This window comes from Echinops telfairi, unplaced genomic scaffold (assembly GCF_000313985.2).
Source record: "Echinops telfairi isolate 266 unplaced genomic scaffold, ASM31398v2 ScPeMD7_7;HRSCAF=31, whole genome shotgun sequence".
NCBI classification, from domain to species: Eukaryota; Metazoa; Chordata; class Mammalia; order Afrosoricida; family Tenrecidae; genus Echinops; species Echinops telfairi.
The window spans coordinates 24863763-24883023 of record NW_022103904.1 but is presented as its reverse complement, the minus strand read 5'-3'; the positions used below and the strand labels follow the sequence as shown (position 1 = coordinate 24883023).

At 46.3% G+C, this 19261-nt stretch overlaps 1 protein-coding gene across 1 annotated transcript in view; it reads right to left on the bottom strand.

Annotated features, from left to right (window-relative positions):
- The window catches only part of AP3B2 (adaptor related protein complex 3 subunit beta 2), a 39862-nt gene that overhangs the window by 20102 nt on the left and 499 nt on the right, over nt 1-19261 (bottom strand). The window contains 3 exon segments of the mRNA XM_045286297.1: nt 3041-3136; nt 3422-3496; nt 3822-3897. Of these exon segments, the coding sequence (XP_045142232.1) occupies nt 3041-3136; nt 3422-3496; nt 3822-3897 (247 nt within the window).

Here is a 19261-nt window from a genome sequence, read left to right as displayed (position 1 = left end):
GGGCGGGGGTGGGTGGGAAGCATTCAGGAAATAGAGGAATGATGTGTGATTCAATGAACACTTTAATCATGAAGTATGTCTGAGTTTTGTGTAGCCATTGCAGTGGTTATTAGCACACAGAGATAAAATGAAGAACATTAATTAATACATTACATCTTGTATTGCTGTTTTTTGGTGCTGGCCTTTTGTTTTATCTAATATGTAAGCATTTTTAGAGGAGAATTCATAACTATTTTATCTCTATAATCCTCACAGTCCATTTCACATGAGAGGTACTTTTTTGTTACTGAAAAAGCTCCTTGCTGCCAATGTGGAGAAATCCCAGCCCACTGTACAATTAGGTAAATCCACAATGTGGTAAAACATTGTTTGGGGGCAGGTTTGTTAAGTGACCAGTGTCAGCCTGGAATTCCAATATGCTACAGAACTGAAAACTGTTGCCCAAGTCCGAATAGCTTATTAATATCTTGGGGAAAGACAAAATCAGGAGAGACAAAATAAAGATTCCGAATCACCCTGGGCTTAGGGCCTGTGCTAAATCAGAAAGTGGAATACAGTAAGATTTCATGTTGTCAAGTGCCACTGAGTGGGTTCTAACTCATAACGATCCTATGTACAACAAAACAAAATAGTGCCAGTCCTGCACCAACCTCATCCTTCTTGTTATATTCGGGTCCGTTATTCCAGCCACAGTGCCAATCCATCTTGTCAAGGCTCTTCCCATTTTCCATTACCAAGCATGACGTCATTTTGCCGGGGCTGGTCTCTCCTGATAGCGTGTCCATCCTCATGTCTAAGGGGCATTTTGGCTGTACTTCTTCCAAGACAGGTTTGTTCTTTTGGCAGTTCACGGTACTTTTAATATTCTTTATCAACATCGTAATTCAAATACATTGATTCTTCTTTTTCTTTTTTCTGTTCAGGGTGCATTTTTTTTGATACCCAAACTTTAGGAATTTTCATTGATGACAGATACCTGGGATGTTAACACAGTCTTCTGCATAGCCCTGCTCAACTTCTGAATCATGGATTTTACAGACATATCCACGTATTTCTCTCCATACAGACAAACATTCCACCGATGACTCATGGGTCAGTCTTCGCCTCCAATTTCAACCCCTGGTCTTGGTTTAGGAAGCTGTTCGGGACCATTTTCAATTCAGAGACAGATGTTATCTAAGGGAGATGCAGTGGTGACTATGTAAGGAACTTTTCTACCGTGGACACTCATGATGTGACTCCCAGGGTGCTGTTCAAACAATCATTTTCAGCAAGCAACTTGATCAGGTTGGATGTGATGGTTTGGAGAAAACCGCTCTTTGGCAGTGATGTCATTCAGGCCTTTCACTTTAACAGAACACACGGGAATTCAGAATCACAAGCACCACTTTGGGGTCCTTCAAAAGCTGTGTGCTCCTCTCAACAACTCCTTTTGACTTGATCCAGTTTGTTTAGATGCAGAATAAGGGGCAGTGCTATAGTGACTTTCAACACCATGGATATGAGCAGGTGGCCTCACAAGCTTGGCAAATGGTCTGACCACAGATGTACTGAAGCATCACACCTGAGTCTGGTCAGTGCGGGGGTGGGGGTAGGGGTGGGAGGGGGCAGCCCTCTTCTCCTGGGTAGCTGCAGGTCAAACCTGAGACCTCTTCTTTGATTGCATAGGTGGTTAAAAAGATTTTATTAGGTGGTCAAAGTAAGCAATTGCACAAGGATAGGATATTGGGAAGCTAGATTATCTTCTTACTAACTGGAGGTTTATCTAAATTCAGCCAACCACAGGGGCTGCTGCTAAGAAAGCAAAATGCCTCAGCTGGGCTGATGAAAAGAGGGAAGAAATGGGGATGGAAATGGCTGGTTCCGGTGTCCAGGAAAGGCCAAGAGACAGTAACGGAGCCAGCAATAAAGAAGCCAACTTGCTGAGGAATACATAGCACATACTATGACACCATTTATCAGCAATCTCTGTGTGTGTATACATATATTTATAAATAATAAACAGGGAAGATACATGGGGGGGACTTCGATAAATATTTTGTTTCTTACACTGAATATTCATTACGTATATTGTGTGTAACTTTTTGTAAACCTGAGATCTTTTTAGAAAAATCACAGCAAAGGAGGTTTCAATGTAATATAATGAGAGGATTTTTTTTAAGTTGTAGTCATCTAAAAGAGCCTGGATGGTGTACTTGGTTACTTGTTGTGTTTCTAATCGCAAGGTCGGCAGTTCAAACCTACCTGCTTAAGCAAAGCAAGGTGAGCTTGGTTGCACCATTTGACAAGGTAATCCGTGTAACCAAACTGCACACGGAGAAATCTCATTTGTGTGTGTCCTGCTGTGTCTATTCTCAACAACAGAAGTAAAATAACTCATTAGCAAAGAGATTACATCCTTGGAAATCCTATGGGCAGTTCTAATCTGTCCTGTAGGATTGCTATGAGTCAAAACCAACTCAACCTTGGACACCACCCCCCCCCAGGTGTGAGGCAACTGTACTGAACTGTAAACGTTGTTATTTTCCTCTCAGTGGGGCTCAGGTATTTCAAGTCAAACCATCTGTTCTCCTTACAAAGTTCCAGGTGAAAAGGTTCCCATAGCCATTATTCTCTGCAGACACCTAGACTAGGTGAGCCTGCCAGTGCCAAGACTGTGGTGCCCAGAGGCGAGGAATCCAGGTCAGCTCCCTCGGGGAACCCTGTCTCAACCAGGCTGCTTTCTGTGTGGCTCTGGGCCACAGTGAGCAACTTTCCGTCACTGGGCGTAAGGGAGAGAGACTTTCTGTTGTCAGTGGCTTCAATGATTCACACCTGAAGCAGTCATCACTACAGACACCTGAGAGGAGGATGAGGATCCTGAGTACCCACTTTCTCATGCCCCTTTTGAGTCCAACCTTCACCCTCTGAGGGTCTGACTGGCTCTCCCATCCTGCAGATTGTTTCCTTACCCCATGCTCACAGCCTCTACCTGTGCCCACTGCTCCAAAACAAACCCCATGAGGCTCAGGCCCCAAAGCTCCAAACTGAGACCTCTGACCTTTAACCCACGCTGGAAGGTAGAAATGGACAGCAGGGCCAGGTCTTGTTGCTCCTCCGCATAGCGCACCAGGTACACATAGACAAGCTTCTTCACCTGGGGAAAGAGCAGGTTTCCAAGCAAGGACTGGCATATCACTCTCTGGAATGTCATCCCCCTGGCAGCTGCAGTACATGGGGAAAACCCCCCTGAGGGAAGCATCCCCGCGCTTTTCTGGGTCTCATCCTGACCCACATGCCATTCAGGGACATGTAGACAGTCTCCTCTGGGCCAGAGGACATTTCTGAGCAGGTCAATGGTTCTCTTCCGTACTCCCCACCCAGGTTGAGTTTATTCTTGGTAGAGGTGAGGACGAGGTATCCCTCATTGGATGGTGCTTACCTCTATGTTCTTACAGGCTACATTCTTCACCACTGCAGGAAACAGGTCGGAGGCATTCTTTCCCCGGGCAATCATCTGGGGGGGTTAGGGTAAGGTGACCAGATTAAAAGCAGGACACCATTGAAGGGGGTGTGTGGGGGGCTGTGAGGGGGGGTGTTCTGGATTAAAAATTTGGCCTATATGGACCAAATAGACCATTCCCTAGCTTGTCGTGCATTCTTCCCAAAAGCGGGACGTCTGGTCACCTTAGAGGGGGGAGGTGGGGTGGCGAGGTTAGGGAAGACAAAGGGCAGAGGTTAATGGAGGGTCCACGAGGTGCACAACTGATTAATGGAGGGTCCACAGGTGCCCTCTGACACCCAGACCCCTCCCCAAAGAAGGGCCCTCCCTTCCCCCTCACCGCCACAATCCTCTTCATGGCCTCCAGCTTGAGGGAGTCCTTGTTGGTGTCCAGCATCTCTTTAAGGTCATCATGCCTGGTGGGAAGTACAGTATAGTGAGTCAGGTAAGGTCATAAGGGTCAGAGGGCTCGTGAGGAGGACCGAGAGAGAGAGAGAGAGAGAGAGAGAGAGAGAGAGAGAGAGAGAGAGAGAGAGAGAGAGAAAGAGAGAGAGAGAGAGAGATAGCAAAGGACAGGGAAGGCTCAGGCAAAATCCCAACTGGTAGAGAGGGAGCAAAGTGGGGCTGGTGGGGCTGGTGGTGGTGGTGGGAAAGTACAGCTCAGAGGGCTCAAGGAGCCATTCAGAACATAGAGCCTGCCGACGAGGAAGGGCTAAGGGTGGGAAGAGCTATGGACTCTGGTCAGGAAATAGGACCGGCTGGATGGGTGGTAAGGACATCCTAACAAGAGCTGGACGCCCTTGCTTTGTCTGAGTATGTTCTCAGGCCATGACCCCACAGACACAACCTGATTTCAAGGATGGGGTCCCAGAGACTCCACAGATACCCTCCAAGCCCAGACCTGTCACTCAGAATTCAACAGTCATTCAGGGAAGTTATAAAACCCTAGTGGGAGAAATCAAAGAAGATTTGGATAAACGACCCCTCCCTCTTGGCTGAGCACCATAAAGTTAACAGCACCCAAACCAATAAATACATAGTTTCTATGAACTTCCACTGACATTTCAGTGGGAGCATTTTGTCAAGCTTCATGAAGTGATGGTAAAACTCATCTGGGAAAAAAATCAGAAGGTTAAAAAAAATCTCCAGAGAATGTTTGGAGGAATGATAGATCACCCTACTGGGCATAAAACATGGCACAAGATTAAAAATAGAAAGTCAAAGGTCATGGGGGAAATGTCATGTATGGATCCACGTGGCTCTATTAAGTTCTCAACAAAAACAGACTCCCTGTCACCAGGTCCAGTCTGACTCATAGTGACCCTACCAGTCGGGACAGAACTGCCCTGTGGGTTCTGAGACTGTTAACTTTATCCAGGAATAGAAAGCTTTCAAGGAGCAGTTGGTAGTTTTGAACTGCTGATCTTTAAACTTTTTTTTTTAATAAATCATTTTATTGGGGGCTCTTACAGTTCTTATAACAATCCATACATTAATTGTATCAAGCACATTTGTACATACATTGCCATCATCATTTCCAAAACATTTTCTTTCTATTTGAGCCTTTGGTATCAGCTTCTCTTTTTTTCCTCTCCCATTCTTGTGAACCCTTGATAATTTATAAGTTATTTTTATTTTAATATTTTACACCCTCCTCTGTCTCCCTTCACCAACATTCTGTTGTCCTCCTGGCAGGGTGTTTGTGTGGGGGAGTTGTATGTTGATCTTTGTGACCGGTTCCTCCTTTCCCCCCCACCTTCCCCTACCCTCATGGTGTCACTACTCTCATTATTGTTCCTGGGGGGTTTATTTATCCTAGATTCTGTGTTAAGAGCTCTTATCTGTGCCAGTGTATATGCTCTGTTCTAGCCAGATTTGTAAGATTGAACTGGGGTCATGATAGTGGGGGTGGGGGGCATTAAAGAACTAGAGGGTATTGTGTGTTTCATTGGTGCAATACTGCACCCTGGCTGGCTTGTCCCTTTCTTGTGACCCTTCTGTAAAGGGATGCCCAATTATCTACAGATGGTCTTTGGGTCTCCACTCTACACCCCCTAATTTGCATCAAAATGGTTGTTCGTTTTGGGTCTTCTGATGCCCAATACCTGATTCTATCAACACCTTGTGATCACACAGGCTGGTGCATTTCTTCCATGTGGGCTTTGTTGCTTCCCTGCTACATGGATGCTTATTTAACTTCAAGCTTTTAAGACCCCAGATGCTATATCTTGTAATAGCCGGGCACCATCAGCTTTCTTCACCACATTAGCTTATGCACCCATTTTGTCTTCAGTGATCGTGTTGGGAAGGTGAGCATCACAGAACGCCAGGTTATTAGAACAAAGTATTCTTGCATTGACGGAGGCCTTGAGTAGAGGCCCAATGTCCGTCTGCTACCTTGATAGTTAAAATATAAGTATATATACAGAGCCCTATATCCCTATCGCTGTATATGAATATATTTACATATGTATATGCCTATGTTTATACCTCTGTCAATGTCTTTTGCCTCCTATGAACTGCTGACCTATAGTTAGCAGTCCAACCACAACCATTATGCCACCAAGGCTCCTTTAGCACAATTCACCATGGAAGAAGGGACCTTTTTCTTCTTAAGTCAATGCTGTTTAGACAACCAACAGCAAGGAACTCTAACTTTACACATGCTTCATGCCAAAATTCACTTCACATCTGTGTACTTAAATTGTGTTTAAGTATGGAAGAAGAATGGTGAAATTTTATTTTCAAGGGTTCTAAAATTATTTGTGACAAGATGGCTAAGTTGATTATTTTTGTTTTTGTTTTTAAGCTTGATTTTTTTTTAACTTTGGTCGGATAAAAACGAAAATTAAGCAGTGCGGAGCTCAGGTGATGCGGTGGTTAAGCGCACAGCTGCCAAACGAGAGGTCAGTGGTTTGAGCGGCAGTCTGCTTCCATAGAGATGGCAGCCTTCGACACGGCCTGGGGCTGTTCTACTCTGGCCTATAAAACCACCATGAGTCAGACTTAACGTGACAACAGCAGGTCAGGTGGTGCAAATTAGTAACGTGATCAGCTGCTACCCCAAAAGTTGGAGCTTCAAGTCTACCCAGAGACACCTGAAAAGAAGGCCAGGTGATCTCGTTCTGAAAAATCAGCTATTGAAAACCCACAGTTCTACTCTAACACCCACGGGGTGGCCGCAAATCAGAATCAGCACTATGGCAACTAATGTTTTTTATTTTTGTTTTTAAAAGCAGCAAAAGGGAAATATTTGGGGTATGCTTTGTAAAATGCTTAAAGGGCTGATATGAATCTGAAAGCTCCATACCCAGCGTTCACGACCAGGGCCACCACAGGCCTATCCAACACCTGCTTGCCCCTGCAGGCACACACAGCCCTGAGTTGGTGTTCCCTACGTAGGGAGTAGAGCATGAACTGGTATTCCTTAGCCAGGCACCTTTGTGTAGCGAATAAGGTCCTGGGACTGGAAGTCAAAGAAGTAAACAGAATTTTTTTTAAAAACTCACGGAAAATGTGTGTATACACAGCCGATGGGATTGGAAGACAACTGGTACACCCATATGTTGCCAAGACCATTGTAAAATGTGGTGAACAGCTTTAACGTGAGGACCTGAGCATCTCTGATCTCCCAGATCACACTCTGATCCCACACGTGAAGAGCCCAAGCCTGTGCACAGATTTTAAGCTAGGTGCAAGGACCCGGCCTTGGAGCATATCATCAAAGGGAGAAATTAGGAAGTTGTGCTGCCAGTTCAGAGTTGAACATTTAGACACAACAGAAAGCCAGAAGATGGTAATCATCTTAGGAGAGGGGAGACCATGACAACAGTCATAAAGAGGCTGATGCGCAGAAATGAGTAAGTGATGAGTGCTGAGAGGAAGAGAAGAACCTGCCATAAGCACACCTTGTCACAGAGCGGCAGAAATGCCAAGAGTGCCGCATGGATGAAATCACAAATGACAGGAGGGCTGGTAAGAAGCTGATGTTGCAAGAATTTGAGAATGCATCTTTCCTGAAGAGGTTTCATTTTTTAAGGAAAAGTAAGGTAGAAAGATGTGTCCCAGAACACAGAGGCTTGATAGCCGGCAGGTAAGAAGAGAAGAAGGCAGCCACCCCTGACCACTTTGGTCTAAAACTTGGGAGGACACTCCTGAAGCTAGAGGGCAGCTTCTATTCTCCCAGGGACAAGCCAGGGACCAGAGATCTTGTCGGCCCCAACCAACCAGGCTGTCAATGCCTAAAGGGCAGCTGGAGTATACACCATTAGACCATTGCCTGGGCCCGTGCAGTATTGAGGGTCTGAGAAGAATCAGAGAGCCGAGCACCACCTCCCTCAACAACAAACATACACTGCCCCGCCCCCCCCAGGATGCCCCCCCACATCTACAGTTAGTTCAAATGCTCACAGATATCTTACACGCACCAACACCCTCACCAAACACATGTACCACCAACACACCCCTGCCACCCACATGTACCACAGATACTCCCACATCTCCCCCACAGGCACACTCTCAACCTCTAGGGACATATCTCCCACAGGCACACACAGCCACCAGAAACCAGTTGCCACCAAGTACATTTCAATTCATGGCAACCCAACATGTGTCATAGTGGAACTGTGTGTCGTGGGGTTTCCAAGGACTAATTTTTCAAGAGGGTATTGCTAGACCACAGGGGCAGTGAGTTATCTGATGTGCCTCTTCTAGCCAAAGTCTCTAACTCCCACCCAACCTCCCCTTTCTCTGCACAGGTCAGGTAAGAAGGTGAGGGAAGATACTGATAGGATTCACCTGTGAGTAATTAGACCAGGATTCCTTGGAATGTCATCCTGTTGTATATAAAGTGAGCCCTTTAAGAAGCAGGAGGAGGGAATCTCATTACCAGGAATAGCCAAGAGGGGAGCATGTCCTCTGGACCAGAGGTCTCTGTACAATAACCTTCCTGGGTCCAGAAAACTGCTATACTACCGAGGAGCAGCCGCAAAATCAGGAGCCAGAGCAGGGAACAGAATGAGAAACTTCCCAGGCCACAGAGCAAGTTAAAATAGTGTTTTTGTGCAGGGGCTGGCTTGTGGAGAGGGGTGCCTCTGGGCCCTTAATTGGGGAAGGTGCATCTGCTGACCCATGGAAGTGGAGCTGAGGGCCAGGGGTGTGTGCCTCTTTGGGCCTTGTTAACAGGTCTGAAACTTTGTAACATGTCCTGGTAAACAAGTACCTCGAGAATTTCTGAGACAAAGCTTGTTAACTTCTGTAATAAACCCCTTAATTGTGAATTTTGTCCAAGTTTCTGCGTAGCCATTGCAATAGATATTAGAACCCAAAGAAGTCAGAAAACATCAATTAAGAGGCTACACAGGCCTTTCTCCTAAAGACCCTGTAGATCAGTGGTTCTCAACCTTCCTAATGCGACAACCCTTTAAAACAGTTCTTCATGTTGTGGTGGCCCCCCAACCATAAAATTCTTCTTTGCTACTTCATAACTGTCATTTTGCTAATGAATTGTAATGTAAATATCTGATAGGCAGGATGTACTTTCATTATTACAAATTGAACATGATTAAAGCATAGTGATTCATCACAAAAACAATATGTAATTATATATTGTGAACTATTTATTTCTAATTACAAAGAAATGAAATTTTGTCTTGAAGCATGGTGTTGCATGAGTAACAGTCTTCATGTCTGGTACTCCTATGTGGGCTAATCTGCATGTGGGCGGACCCACCTGGAGACGGATAGAGGAGCGGTCTCTCCGTTCCATCAGAACTAATGTGTTTGCCGGTGGTCTTAGGCAACCCCTGTGAAAGGGTCATTTGACTCCCAAAGGGGTTGCGACCCACAGGTTGAGAACCACTGCTCTAGGTAGACTTGAACCTCCAATCTATCAGCAGCTGAGAACATTAGCTGTTAAACTCCCACAAAACTTCACAACAGACACATCATCAACCCCACAGAGGCTCACTTGTAGACATACCCCCTGACACAGAAAAGCACCTACACACCTATAGATTTTTGCACACCTGATCTATTACTCGCTGCCATTGGGCCGATTCCGACTCAGAGATTCCCTATAGGACAAGGTAGAATTGACACTGTGGGCTCCCAGACTTTACCGGAGTAGAAAGCCTTGTCTTTTTCCCCGCAGAGCAGCTCTAACCACTGAGTCACCATGGCCAATCCCCACAGAACCGTGTCCACATCCCTAGGTGTATACACAGACCACAGTCACACACACACACACACACACACACACACACACACCAAGGGGCTTTAAAAAGGTCATGAAAAACGACAATAAATATATAGTGGAATTTTCCCACAAACTCTGAAATCCCTCCATATGCCTTTTTGACAAACTTGGCCAATTCTCTCATTCAGCAAGTGGTCAGTGGGGTCGTATTTGAGATTCCGGATGATAAATTCAAGCTCATAAGATCAAATACATACAGCCTCAGGGATCCCCTGACTGCTTTCAGTGGAGTCAGGCGGGAGAGGGAGTCACCGCACAGGCCCAGTGGTCTCAGGTCATCTGTGGATGGCTTTCCTCTGAGCTTCAGTGGGAGGTGGACAGCATTTTCAGACTCCTAGAACTCTGGGTATGCTCCAAAGTCCACTTCCTCACACCTGGGTGTCCTCACCACACCCACAAATGCCACAGACCCTTGTCAAATATGTAAGCCCCAGAGCATGCGCTGGGTGGGGCACCCATACTACTCCCACCTACCTGGTCTGCCCAAACACATTCCAGGCCACTGAAGGTTCTGTCTTGGGAGAGGGGAAGTGAGGGGCGGGAGAGACCACTGGGTATTAGACTGCACAGGCAAGACTGAAGGTCAAGCCAAGGGCAACCCCTACCCCAACAGAGACAGCAGCACTCTCTTCTGGGGAAAGATCTCCCAGGATCTGCCCATCCATGCTCCGGTTACCAGTTTATATTCCCACGAAGGAAGGGGAGAGAGGGGAGCAAAGCCCAGTAAAACCCTAGGCCATGAAACCTGACTCTTCCACCATCAATACTCTTCCACCGTCAGATCCCTTTACACTGCTGCTCTCCCTCTGACCTGACTCCTGGCCTGGCCCAGAGGACCTTTCCTGCGGTGCCTGAAGAGTCAGGGGCTCCAACAAGGCAGCTCCCTCTCTCCCCAAGTTCCAACCAGCTATAGGTGGAAAGGAGGTGAGGCAAGGCTGGCTAACCTCAATGTATGTTTGATCCTGCCCTCAAACTCTACCCGAGCCCAAAGCCAAACTCAGTGCCATCCAATTGATTCCAACTCTTAGGGCCCCTATAGGACAGGGCAGAACTGCCCCTGTGGGTCTCTGAGGCTGGAGCTCATTGCCAGAGTAGGAAGCCCTGTCTTTCTGCCACGATAGGCGGGTGGTTTCTCCCTGGTGCCCTTGCAGTTAGCATCCAACACATAACCACTACACCAAGTAGAGCTTCAACCCTCAAATATTTGGCTCTTCTCCTCTCAGAGCCTTTGGGGGTTATCTCTTCATCTGCCCCCACTCATACTCAGTCCCCACATTCTGCTCCTTGTGCAATGACCCCAAGCCCACTCGACCCTACTCCACACACACATACACACATCCTGGTTCCTAAACACTGCCTCAATGCCTTTCCACCTGAGCAGCTGGGAACTGTAGAAGTCTGGGCTGCCAGTGGCCCAGGCCTTCCCGGCTTGGTGGGGTCCCCCAGGGTTCCTCTGTACCGTAGTGGCTGGCTTTGGCTCTGGCCTTGGCCATGCTCTGGGCCAGGTCCTTCCAGGGATGCTTCTGGGATGGCATCTTCCTCTGGAGCCTGCAGCCACCGAAGCTCCTCTGGCTGGAGGGCCTGGTACCAGGGTGGGGGCCCCCCTTCAGGGGTCAGCACAGGGCTGGCAGCCTCCTGATCCGAGCCACTGGCCCCTCTGGCCCCTGGCCTCATCATGGCCCCTGGGAGCTGCAGGAATCGCTGCATCAGGCACTAGGTCCAGCTCAGGGACGAGGCTGAGCTGACTGAGCTGGCCCTTCCCTTCAACACTGGCACCAGACAGCCCGCCCCCGAAACTCAGAAACCAGACACTGGCAGGGAGGAAGGCTCTGGTTTCCTTGTTAGTGTTCAGCGGCAGGTCTCAAGAGAGTGGGGGGGTAGGCAGGCTGGGGACTAGACCAGCACCACCCTCATCCCCACACCACAGCTCGGTCTCCACCCCACAGAGCTTTATCTTGCTTATTCAGATCGAATCCTCCAGACTCTCCTTGATTTCTTCCTTCCTATCAGCCTTCTCTCGTTGTTACTGCCTTCCTACCGGGCCTAGACCCTGGTCCAGCTCCCCAAACCATATCCTTGGTCCTCTTGTCCCGCTGTCCTCCACTGTTCCCATCCTGCCAAGGATAGTTGGCTTCAGACACCTAGAGTCCCCCAAACCCCACTCACGGTCGTCCCCTCACTCTTAACACAACCTGCTTCTCAGAAAGTAAAAAGCCCAAACCAAAGCCTGGTAGCACCTTGCCTGGGACAGACTCATAAACATCTAGCCCTGCCTCTCCCATCAACCCCTCCTTTTATTCACTCCCTTCGGTCTCTCCCACAGGACTGGGTCCACCCCTTCCCAGTTAAACTTGCCCTAGGCACTCCCATCCTAACAAAGTGCAAGTGAAAATAAAGAGAGCAGAGCCATAGTCCCCTTCAGCTGTTCTCTCGTTCTCTCTCTCTTTCTCTCGCTCCCTCCCTCCCTCCCTCTCTCTGTTTCAGTAGCTATCTCTCCCCCTTTATAGAGAAATGTCTGGAAAGCAAAATTCCCATTCTGTGTGTTTTATGTGTTTACCATTTGATCCTGTGTTTGATTTTAATCTTTACATGCTGATGAATTTAGGGCTGAAGGGTCAAGCTCTTTGCAATTTACATTAAAATGGCTTAGCAAAAACATATGTACAAACAAAAATCTATATGGTTAACGGACCCAGCAATACTTCTGCTGGGCATATATCCCAAAGAGGTAAGAGACAGAACAGTAATAGACCTGTGTCACCCATGTTCATTGCAGCACAGTTCACAGTAGCAAAAAGCTGGAAACAGCCCAAATGCCCATCAGTTGAAGAAGAGATAAAGAAACTCTGGTCTGTACACAATGGAATACTATGAATCCTTGAAAAAACAGTGATGATTAAGTCTTCCCTCAACACAAGAACACTTTGTTCAAATAACATGGCACTGTGTGATACCTCTGACACTATCGCTGAAGACAAATATGGGTGCTGAAGACAAATATGGTGAAGAGGGCAGATGGTGCCCAGCTATTAAACGATATAGGGTCTGGGGTCTTAAAGGCTTGAAGTTAAACAAGTGGCCATCTAGCAGGGAAGCAACAAGGCCCACATGGAAGAAGCACACCAGCCTGTGTGATCATGAGGTTTCCCCGGGATCCAGTATCAGAAGATCAAAAATAAACAATCATAGTGTGAAGGAGAGGGGTCAGAGTGGAGACACAAAACCTATCTGTTGATCACTGGAAACTCCCTCACAGATGGGACACACAGAGGGGCGACTCATCCAGGGTGCAGTGTAGCATCAATGAAACACACAACATTCCACTAGTTCTTTAATGCTTCCTCCCTCCACTATCATGGCCCCAGTTCGACCTCACAAATCCTGCCAGACCAGCTTATGTACATTGTTACAGATAAGAGCTTTCAACACACAGAATCCAGGATAGATAAACCTCTCAGAAACAGTAATGGGAGTAACAATTCCATGTGGGTATGGGAAGGGAGGGGGGAAGAGGGAACTGATAGCAGTGATGGATGTATAACCCCCCTCGATGGGGACAAATAATAGACCGTGGGTGAAGGGATACACCAGATGGTATAAGATATGAAATAATAATATAGAATTTATTAAGAGTTCACATGGTGGTGGTGGGGCGAGGGAATAAAGAGAAGCTAATATCAAGGGGCTCAAGTAGAAAGAAAATGTTTTGAAAATGATGATGGCAGCATCTGTACAAGTTTGCTTGATGTAATTGATTTATGGGTTGTTATAATATCTGTGAGAGTCCCAATAAAAAGATCAATTAAAAAAAATAAAAACAGTGATGAAACACCATGGAATGGATGGAGCTGGAAACCATTATGGTGAGTGAAGTTAGTGAATCACAAGAGCACAAATATTGTATGAGTCCACTACTAAAATTATAAAAATCAAGACAAAGGTAGGCTTTTGTTCCCAGGTCATTTAGTCTTCTAATCTGGTCCCCCAACTAATGAGGTAGTGTGCTTACCTAATTCTCATAAGCCATGCATCACCCCTTTATTTGAACCTCTTAAAAACCACCTCAAGAGAAGTGGCCTGACTACAGATGGGGTTGATTTCCCATGTTGTGGGGAGCAAGTCATCAATAAATTCCTGCCATGTAGCAGAGTTCTACGGTCACCCCAAATCAGACAGTCCTACAAGAGTAATTAGTGAAACTGGGAACTTGAATTAAGGGGGGATGGGGTTCATGTCTGTATAGGAGGTGATTATCCTTCTGGTGATGGGTAAACCAAGTGGGGCACCCCACCAGTGAGAAGAATGTTTAACATTACTTACATAGACCTCCAAGGGGAAAATACCCCCAGTATTATGTTCCTAAGTGGCTACTTTTGACCCAGCTTCTAAACAGCCCATGGTGACCCAGACAACATGCTGTAGACAACTGAGACATTAGACTCTGTCCTTCTCAATAGTGTTTTACATTCTATACCATTGACTAAAATAATGTTACTATCGATAGAATTATCTTATGCCCCATGGAGGTGAATTAAGATGTACTATAATAAAATGATAATGATATTCTCTAAAGTGAACAAAGACATATATAAACCATAGATATATGAATGGGTTTTGAGCTATCACTTAACTGTAACCCTAATATAAGAACAATTAGTTCTATGACATGGCTCTGCTCAGTATTTGCCCTCATGAAGATCACTGAAGATATGGGTACTATAGCAAAGCAAAGTGTAGTGAAGAAATCAGCATTTGTATAATTAAGATCATTGGATGCATGAAATCCAAGATAGATAAACCCTTCAGAAATAGTAAGGGAAGTAACAATTCCCTGAGGGTATGGGAAGAGGGGGTGGGGAGGGAACTGATAGCAATGATGACTGCATAACCCCACTTGAGGGGAATGAATAGTAGAATTGTAAGTGAATGGATACATTGGGTGATGTAAGATATGGCAAATAATAATAACATATAATAATAAGGGTTCCTGGAGGATGGTAGGGTTGGGAGGGAAGGGATAAAGGGGAGCTGATACCAAAGAGTTCAAGAAGTTTTGAAAATGATGGTGGTAGCAATTGTACAACTATGCTTAATCTAATTAAATTATAGATTTTTATAATATCTGTAAGAGCTCCCAATAAAATGATTTTTTAAAAATCAGGTTATCAGACAGAATAGCATCTGGGGCCTCAAAGCAAGCAGCTATCTAAGTGAGGAATCAGCTCTGTCTAATAAAGTCCAAACCCAGAGGAGGGAATAGTAGCACAGCCTAAATTCTAATGGGTGGATTTATGAAGACAGGAACTGGATTAATAATTACCTGGGGGGATGGGAGGGGAGGTTGGGGAAAGAAGGGGAATCAACAGCAATGGGTACAAGGAGGAAGAAAATGTTCCAAAGTTCATTGTAGTGATGATTGTGCAGCCCTTCTTAATATGAGTGAACTACTGAATTGTATGATATGCTAATTAAAGTTCAATAAAAATATTAAATAAATAAAGGCCTAAGAATCCATATTGTTAGAAAAAAGAACCACCACCAAACCAGCTATCATCAAGTCAGGTTGGACTCACAAAGACCCCAAGTGTATCAGAGTTGGGTTTCTGTGGCTGATTTATATACATATATGTGGTTAAAATAAACTCAAGCTCACCGCCATTGAGTCGATCCCGACTGCTAACAACCCTATAGGACAGGGTAGAACTGGCTTTGTAGGTTTCTGGGGCTGTAGCTATTTTTGGGAGTAGAGAGTCACATCTTTCCAGAGCAGCTGGTGATTTCAAAACGTTGACCAACATGAAGCCACTACACCACCAGGGCTCCTTATATGTTAAAGAAAGCAAATACGGCTAAAGTGTTGAGTTAGTTAATTGTGCCAGCCTGGCCGATGATCACATGTGGTGCTGGTTGAAAGGTGGAGGGATAAATGGGTGGTGAAGCCTCGCCTTTCTAGTTCTCGGGTCTCTTGTTTTGTGGTGGTTGCACTGGGTGCAGCTGCCTTAGCAGTTCCCTGCTTCAGCTTGCAAGATTGACTTCCTACACTACATCCCCAAGGAGAAGCCACATGGACCTATCCCGATGCAGCCCTGGGTGCTGGAGCAGCCGTGTGGAGACCCCTGCCAGTGCTGAGATGCTTATTCGTTCACTGACTCAGCTTTCCTCCTGCAGTCGGCATCATTGCCTCTGTTTTGTGAGGTGGAGGACTTTGTGGACTGGTGTTGGGTTAAATGGGTTAATGTTGGACTTGTGGGCTTGGGCAACATTGGGTTGGGATGTTTTCGTGATGCACATTTTCTTTACATAAAACTCTCTCTCACACATGAGTTGCTGTGGATTTGTTTCTCCAAAGTATCTAGACTAATACAAGTGTCAATAATTATTGAATCAAGATGAAGCATATACTGATGGTTATTCTATTATTCACTCAACAGTCCTGTATGTTTAAATTTGTACAAAATAAAATGTTGGGGGTAGGGAAGCCTAAGTCCCACTCTTCACTTCACTAAAACTGGTCTCCCAGGGCAGGCAGTTGAGAGTCCAGGCAGGGACGGACCCTATCAATCCCAATGGTCATGAATTTCTTCCCTTGTTTTATTTAACCTCCACGGGTAATGACACTCCTGACCACTTCCTCCTCCTGGAAACCACATTTTATTCCCCGCTGCTTTTGACTCAGATCTTCTCCATTCTCTTGAAACACTTCCTCTTTGTTGTCTCTGATCACCCCTAATGTTGGAATCCTCGGGGTTCAGATTTAGGCCTTGTCTGAACCCATTTTACATACCTTCTCTGGGTGATTTCCACTTCCTTCTGTGGCTTTGATCGGCAAATACATGTTATTAAGTCCCTAGTGCAGCGGTTCTCAACTGTGGGTCTAGACCCCTTTGGGGGTCGAATGACTCTTTCACTGGGGTCACCCAATTCATAGCAGCAGCAAATTACAGTTATGAAGTAGCAACACAAATAATTTTATGGTTGGGGGGGTCACCACACCATGAGGAACTGTATTAAAGGGTTTGGCATTAGGAAGGTTGAGAACTACTGCCGTAGTGTCTCCTCTGGAATTCAAATCCTAACAGTCAGCTACTTGGATGTCCCGGAGTGTCTACAATTTCAGCATGTCCAAAGTTGGACTCAACATTCAGCACCAACAAAGCCCACATGGAAGAAGCACACCAGCCTGTGTGATCATGAGGTGTCAAAGGGACCAGGTATCAGGCATCAAAGAACAAAAAAATAAAATCATTGAGAATGAGGGGGAGTGCAGATTGGAGACCCAAGACCCATCTGTAGGCAACTGGACATCCCTTATGGAAGGGTCTAGGGGAGGAGACTAGCCAGTCAGGGTGTAATGCAGCAAGGATGAAACATCCAACTTTCCTCTGTTCCTAAAAGCTTCCCCCCTCCCCCCACTACCCCCTCAACTATGATGATCCCAATTTTACCTTGCAAATCTGGCTAGACCAGAGGGTGTACACTGGTGCAGATGGGAGCTGGAAACACGGGGAATCCTGGCCCGATGATCCCTTCAGGACCAGTGCTGAGAGTGGCAATACCGGGAGGGTGGAGAGAGAGTAGGGTGGAAGTGGGGAAACGATTACAAGGATCTACATATAACCTCCTCCCTGGCGGATGGACGATGGAAGGGTGGGTGAAGGGAGACGTTGGACAGTGTAAGATATGACAAAATAATAATTTATACGTTGTCAGGGGTTCATGAGGGAGGGGGTAGTAGGGAGGGAGGGAAAAATGAGGAGCTGATGCCAGGAGCTTGGATGGAGAGCAAATGTTTTGAGAATGATGAAGGCAACGAATGTTCGGATGTGCTTGACACAATTGATGTGTGTATGGATTGTGATAAGAGTTGTATGAGCCCCCAATAAAATGATTTACAAAAAATAAAATAAAGAACACAAAAAGGTGCTTGACACATGCATAAGAGCTATAAGAGCCTCCAATAAAGTGATTTATTTAAAAAGAATAAAAAAAAAAAAAAAGAACAGCACCATCATGTAACCAGTTGCCTGGACAAGTAGTCTTGAGTATCCTTCTCCTCTGCAGCCCCTTTCTCCCATTGGATTGACCTTGAGATCTGTGACTTCTACCTCTACCAAAACAAACCTAACAAAACCCAAACCTACTGCCATCAAGTGCATACTGACTCATAGGTACCCTGTATAGGGTTTCTGAGACCCTAAGTCTTTATGGGATCAGACAATCTCATCTTTCTACTTCTGAGCAGGTGGTGGGTATCAACTTCAGAACTTACAGTTGGTAGCACAACGCACAACCAACTCCATCATCGGGACTCACTACTTCTTCCTCAAACCCTTTGCCACTCCCACAGGTGAAGGGCACCATCATGGTGAGACTGTCAACTTTAACACACGCTTACATGTCCTAGCCATTGGTCCAGTTCACTTCCAATCACTTCATAGAAAGATCACTGAGATCCTTCAACCATGCATATATGATTATGTCACCTACCTAGAACCTTTCAAGAGGCTCCCTCCCGGGACCTCTAACATTTCCTTGCTCTGGTTTTGGCCATTCTAGTGACTTGCACTGTGATTCTGGCTACAGTGTATTTGTACCTACAAAACCTGTGGCCTAGTGCTCCTTCTTCATCCAACTTTGTACAAGATCCTTGCCTGGAACAACCCGCTGTCCAGTCTCAGACTGACCCATATGTTATAGAATAGAATAGCTCCACAGGGTTATTCTAGGTTGTGATCCTTAAAGAAGCAGATCACCAGGCCTTTGCTGCTGGGTGAACTGTGTTGAACTGCCAACCTTTAGGTTAGTAGTTGAGTGCAAACCACCGAGGAACCTCAGGCCTTGGCAACAAACAACTCCCCAGCCATGGAGTAGATTCTGACTCATAGCAACCCTGTATGACGGAGCGGAACCGCTCTAGAGGCTTGCAGGGGCTGTAACTCTTTCCGAAGCTGACTGCCACATTTCTCTCTTGCAGAGCGACACGAGAGTTCAAATAAGCTTGAGGTTTACAGCCCCCAAGTACTTAACTCACTGCACCACCATCGCTCTTTAGACTTGGCACAACCGGCCCTTAATAAATGTTTATTTTAGAATTTAGGAATGAAAGAATGCTTGAGAATCTAAGCTGGAGGGAAGAGTAGGAATTTGAGATAGGGAACTACAGGGCCCAGGTGGGAGCCCAAGTGGGAGTTCGGCATACGAAGCAGGGAGGAGAACAAGGGGACTAAGCGGAAGGTAAATGAATCGCGAGGAGGAGCCAAGCCTGGTACACTCTGGGTCTAGGTGCAGATGCCGCCATCCCGTCGGGACCCCAGGCTCCAGCTTACCCACAGTGGCCCCTCCTCCATGTTGCTTTGGAATCACCAGGCCCCGCCCCAAAGAGGCGGGGAGCCGAAGACCAAACCCCACAAACTAGCTGCCTGGCCCATCCCCCACCACCCTCTACCCCTTCCCCCTTCCCAGATCCCAGACCAGGCGGCCCCTCGGAGGAAGGGTGCCGGCTTTAAGGAGCGGAGGGGCAAGGA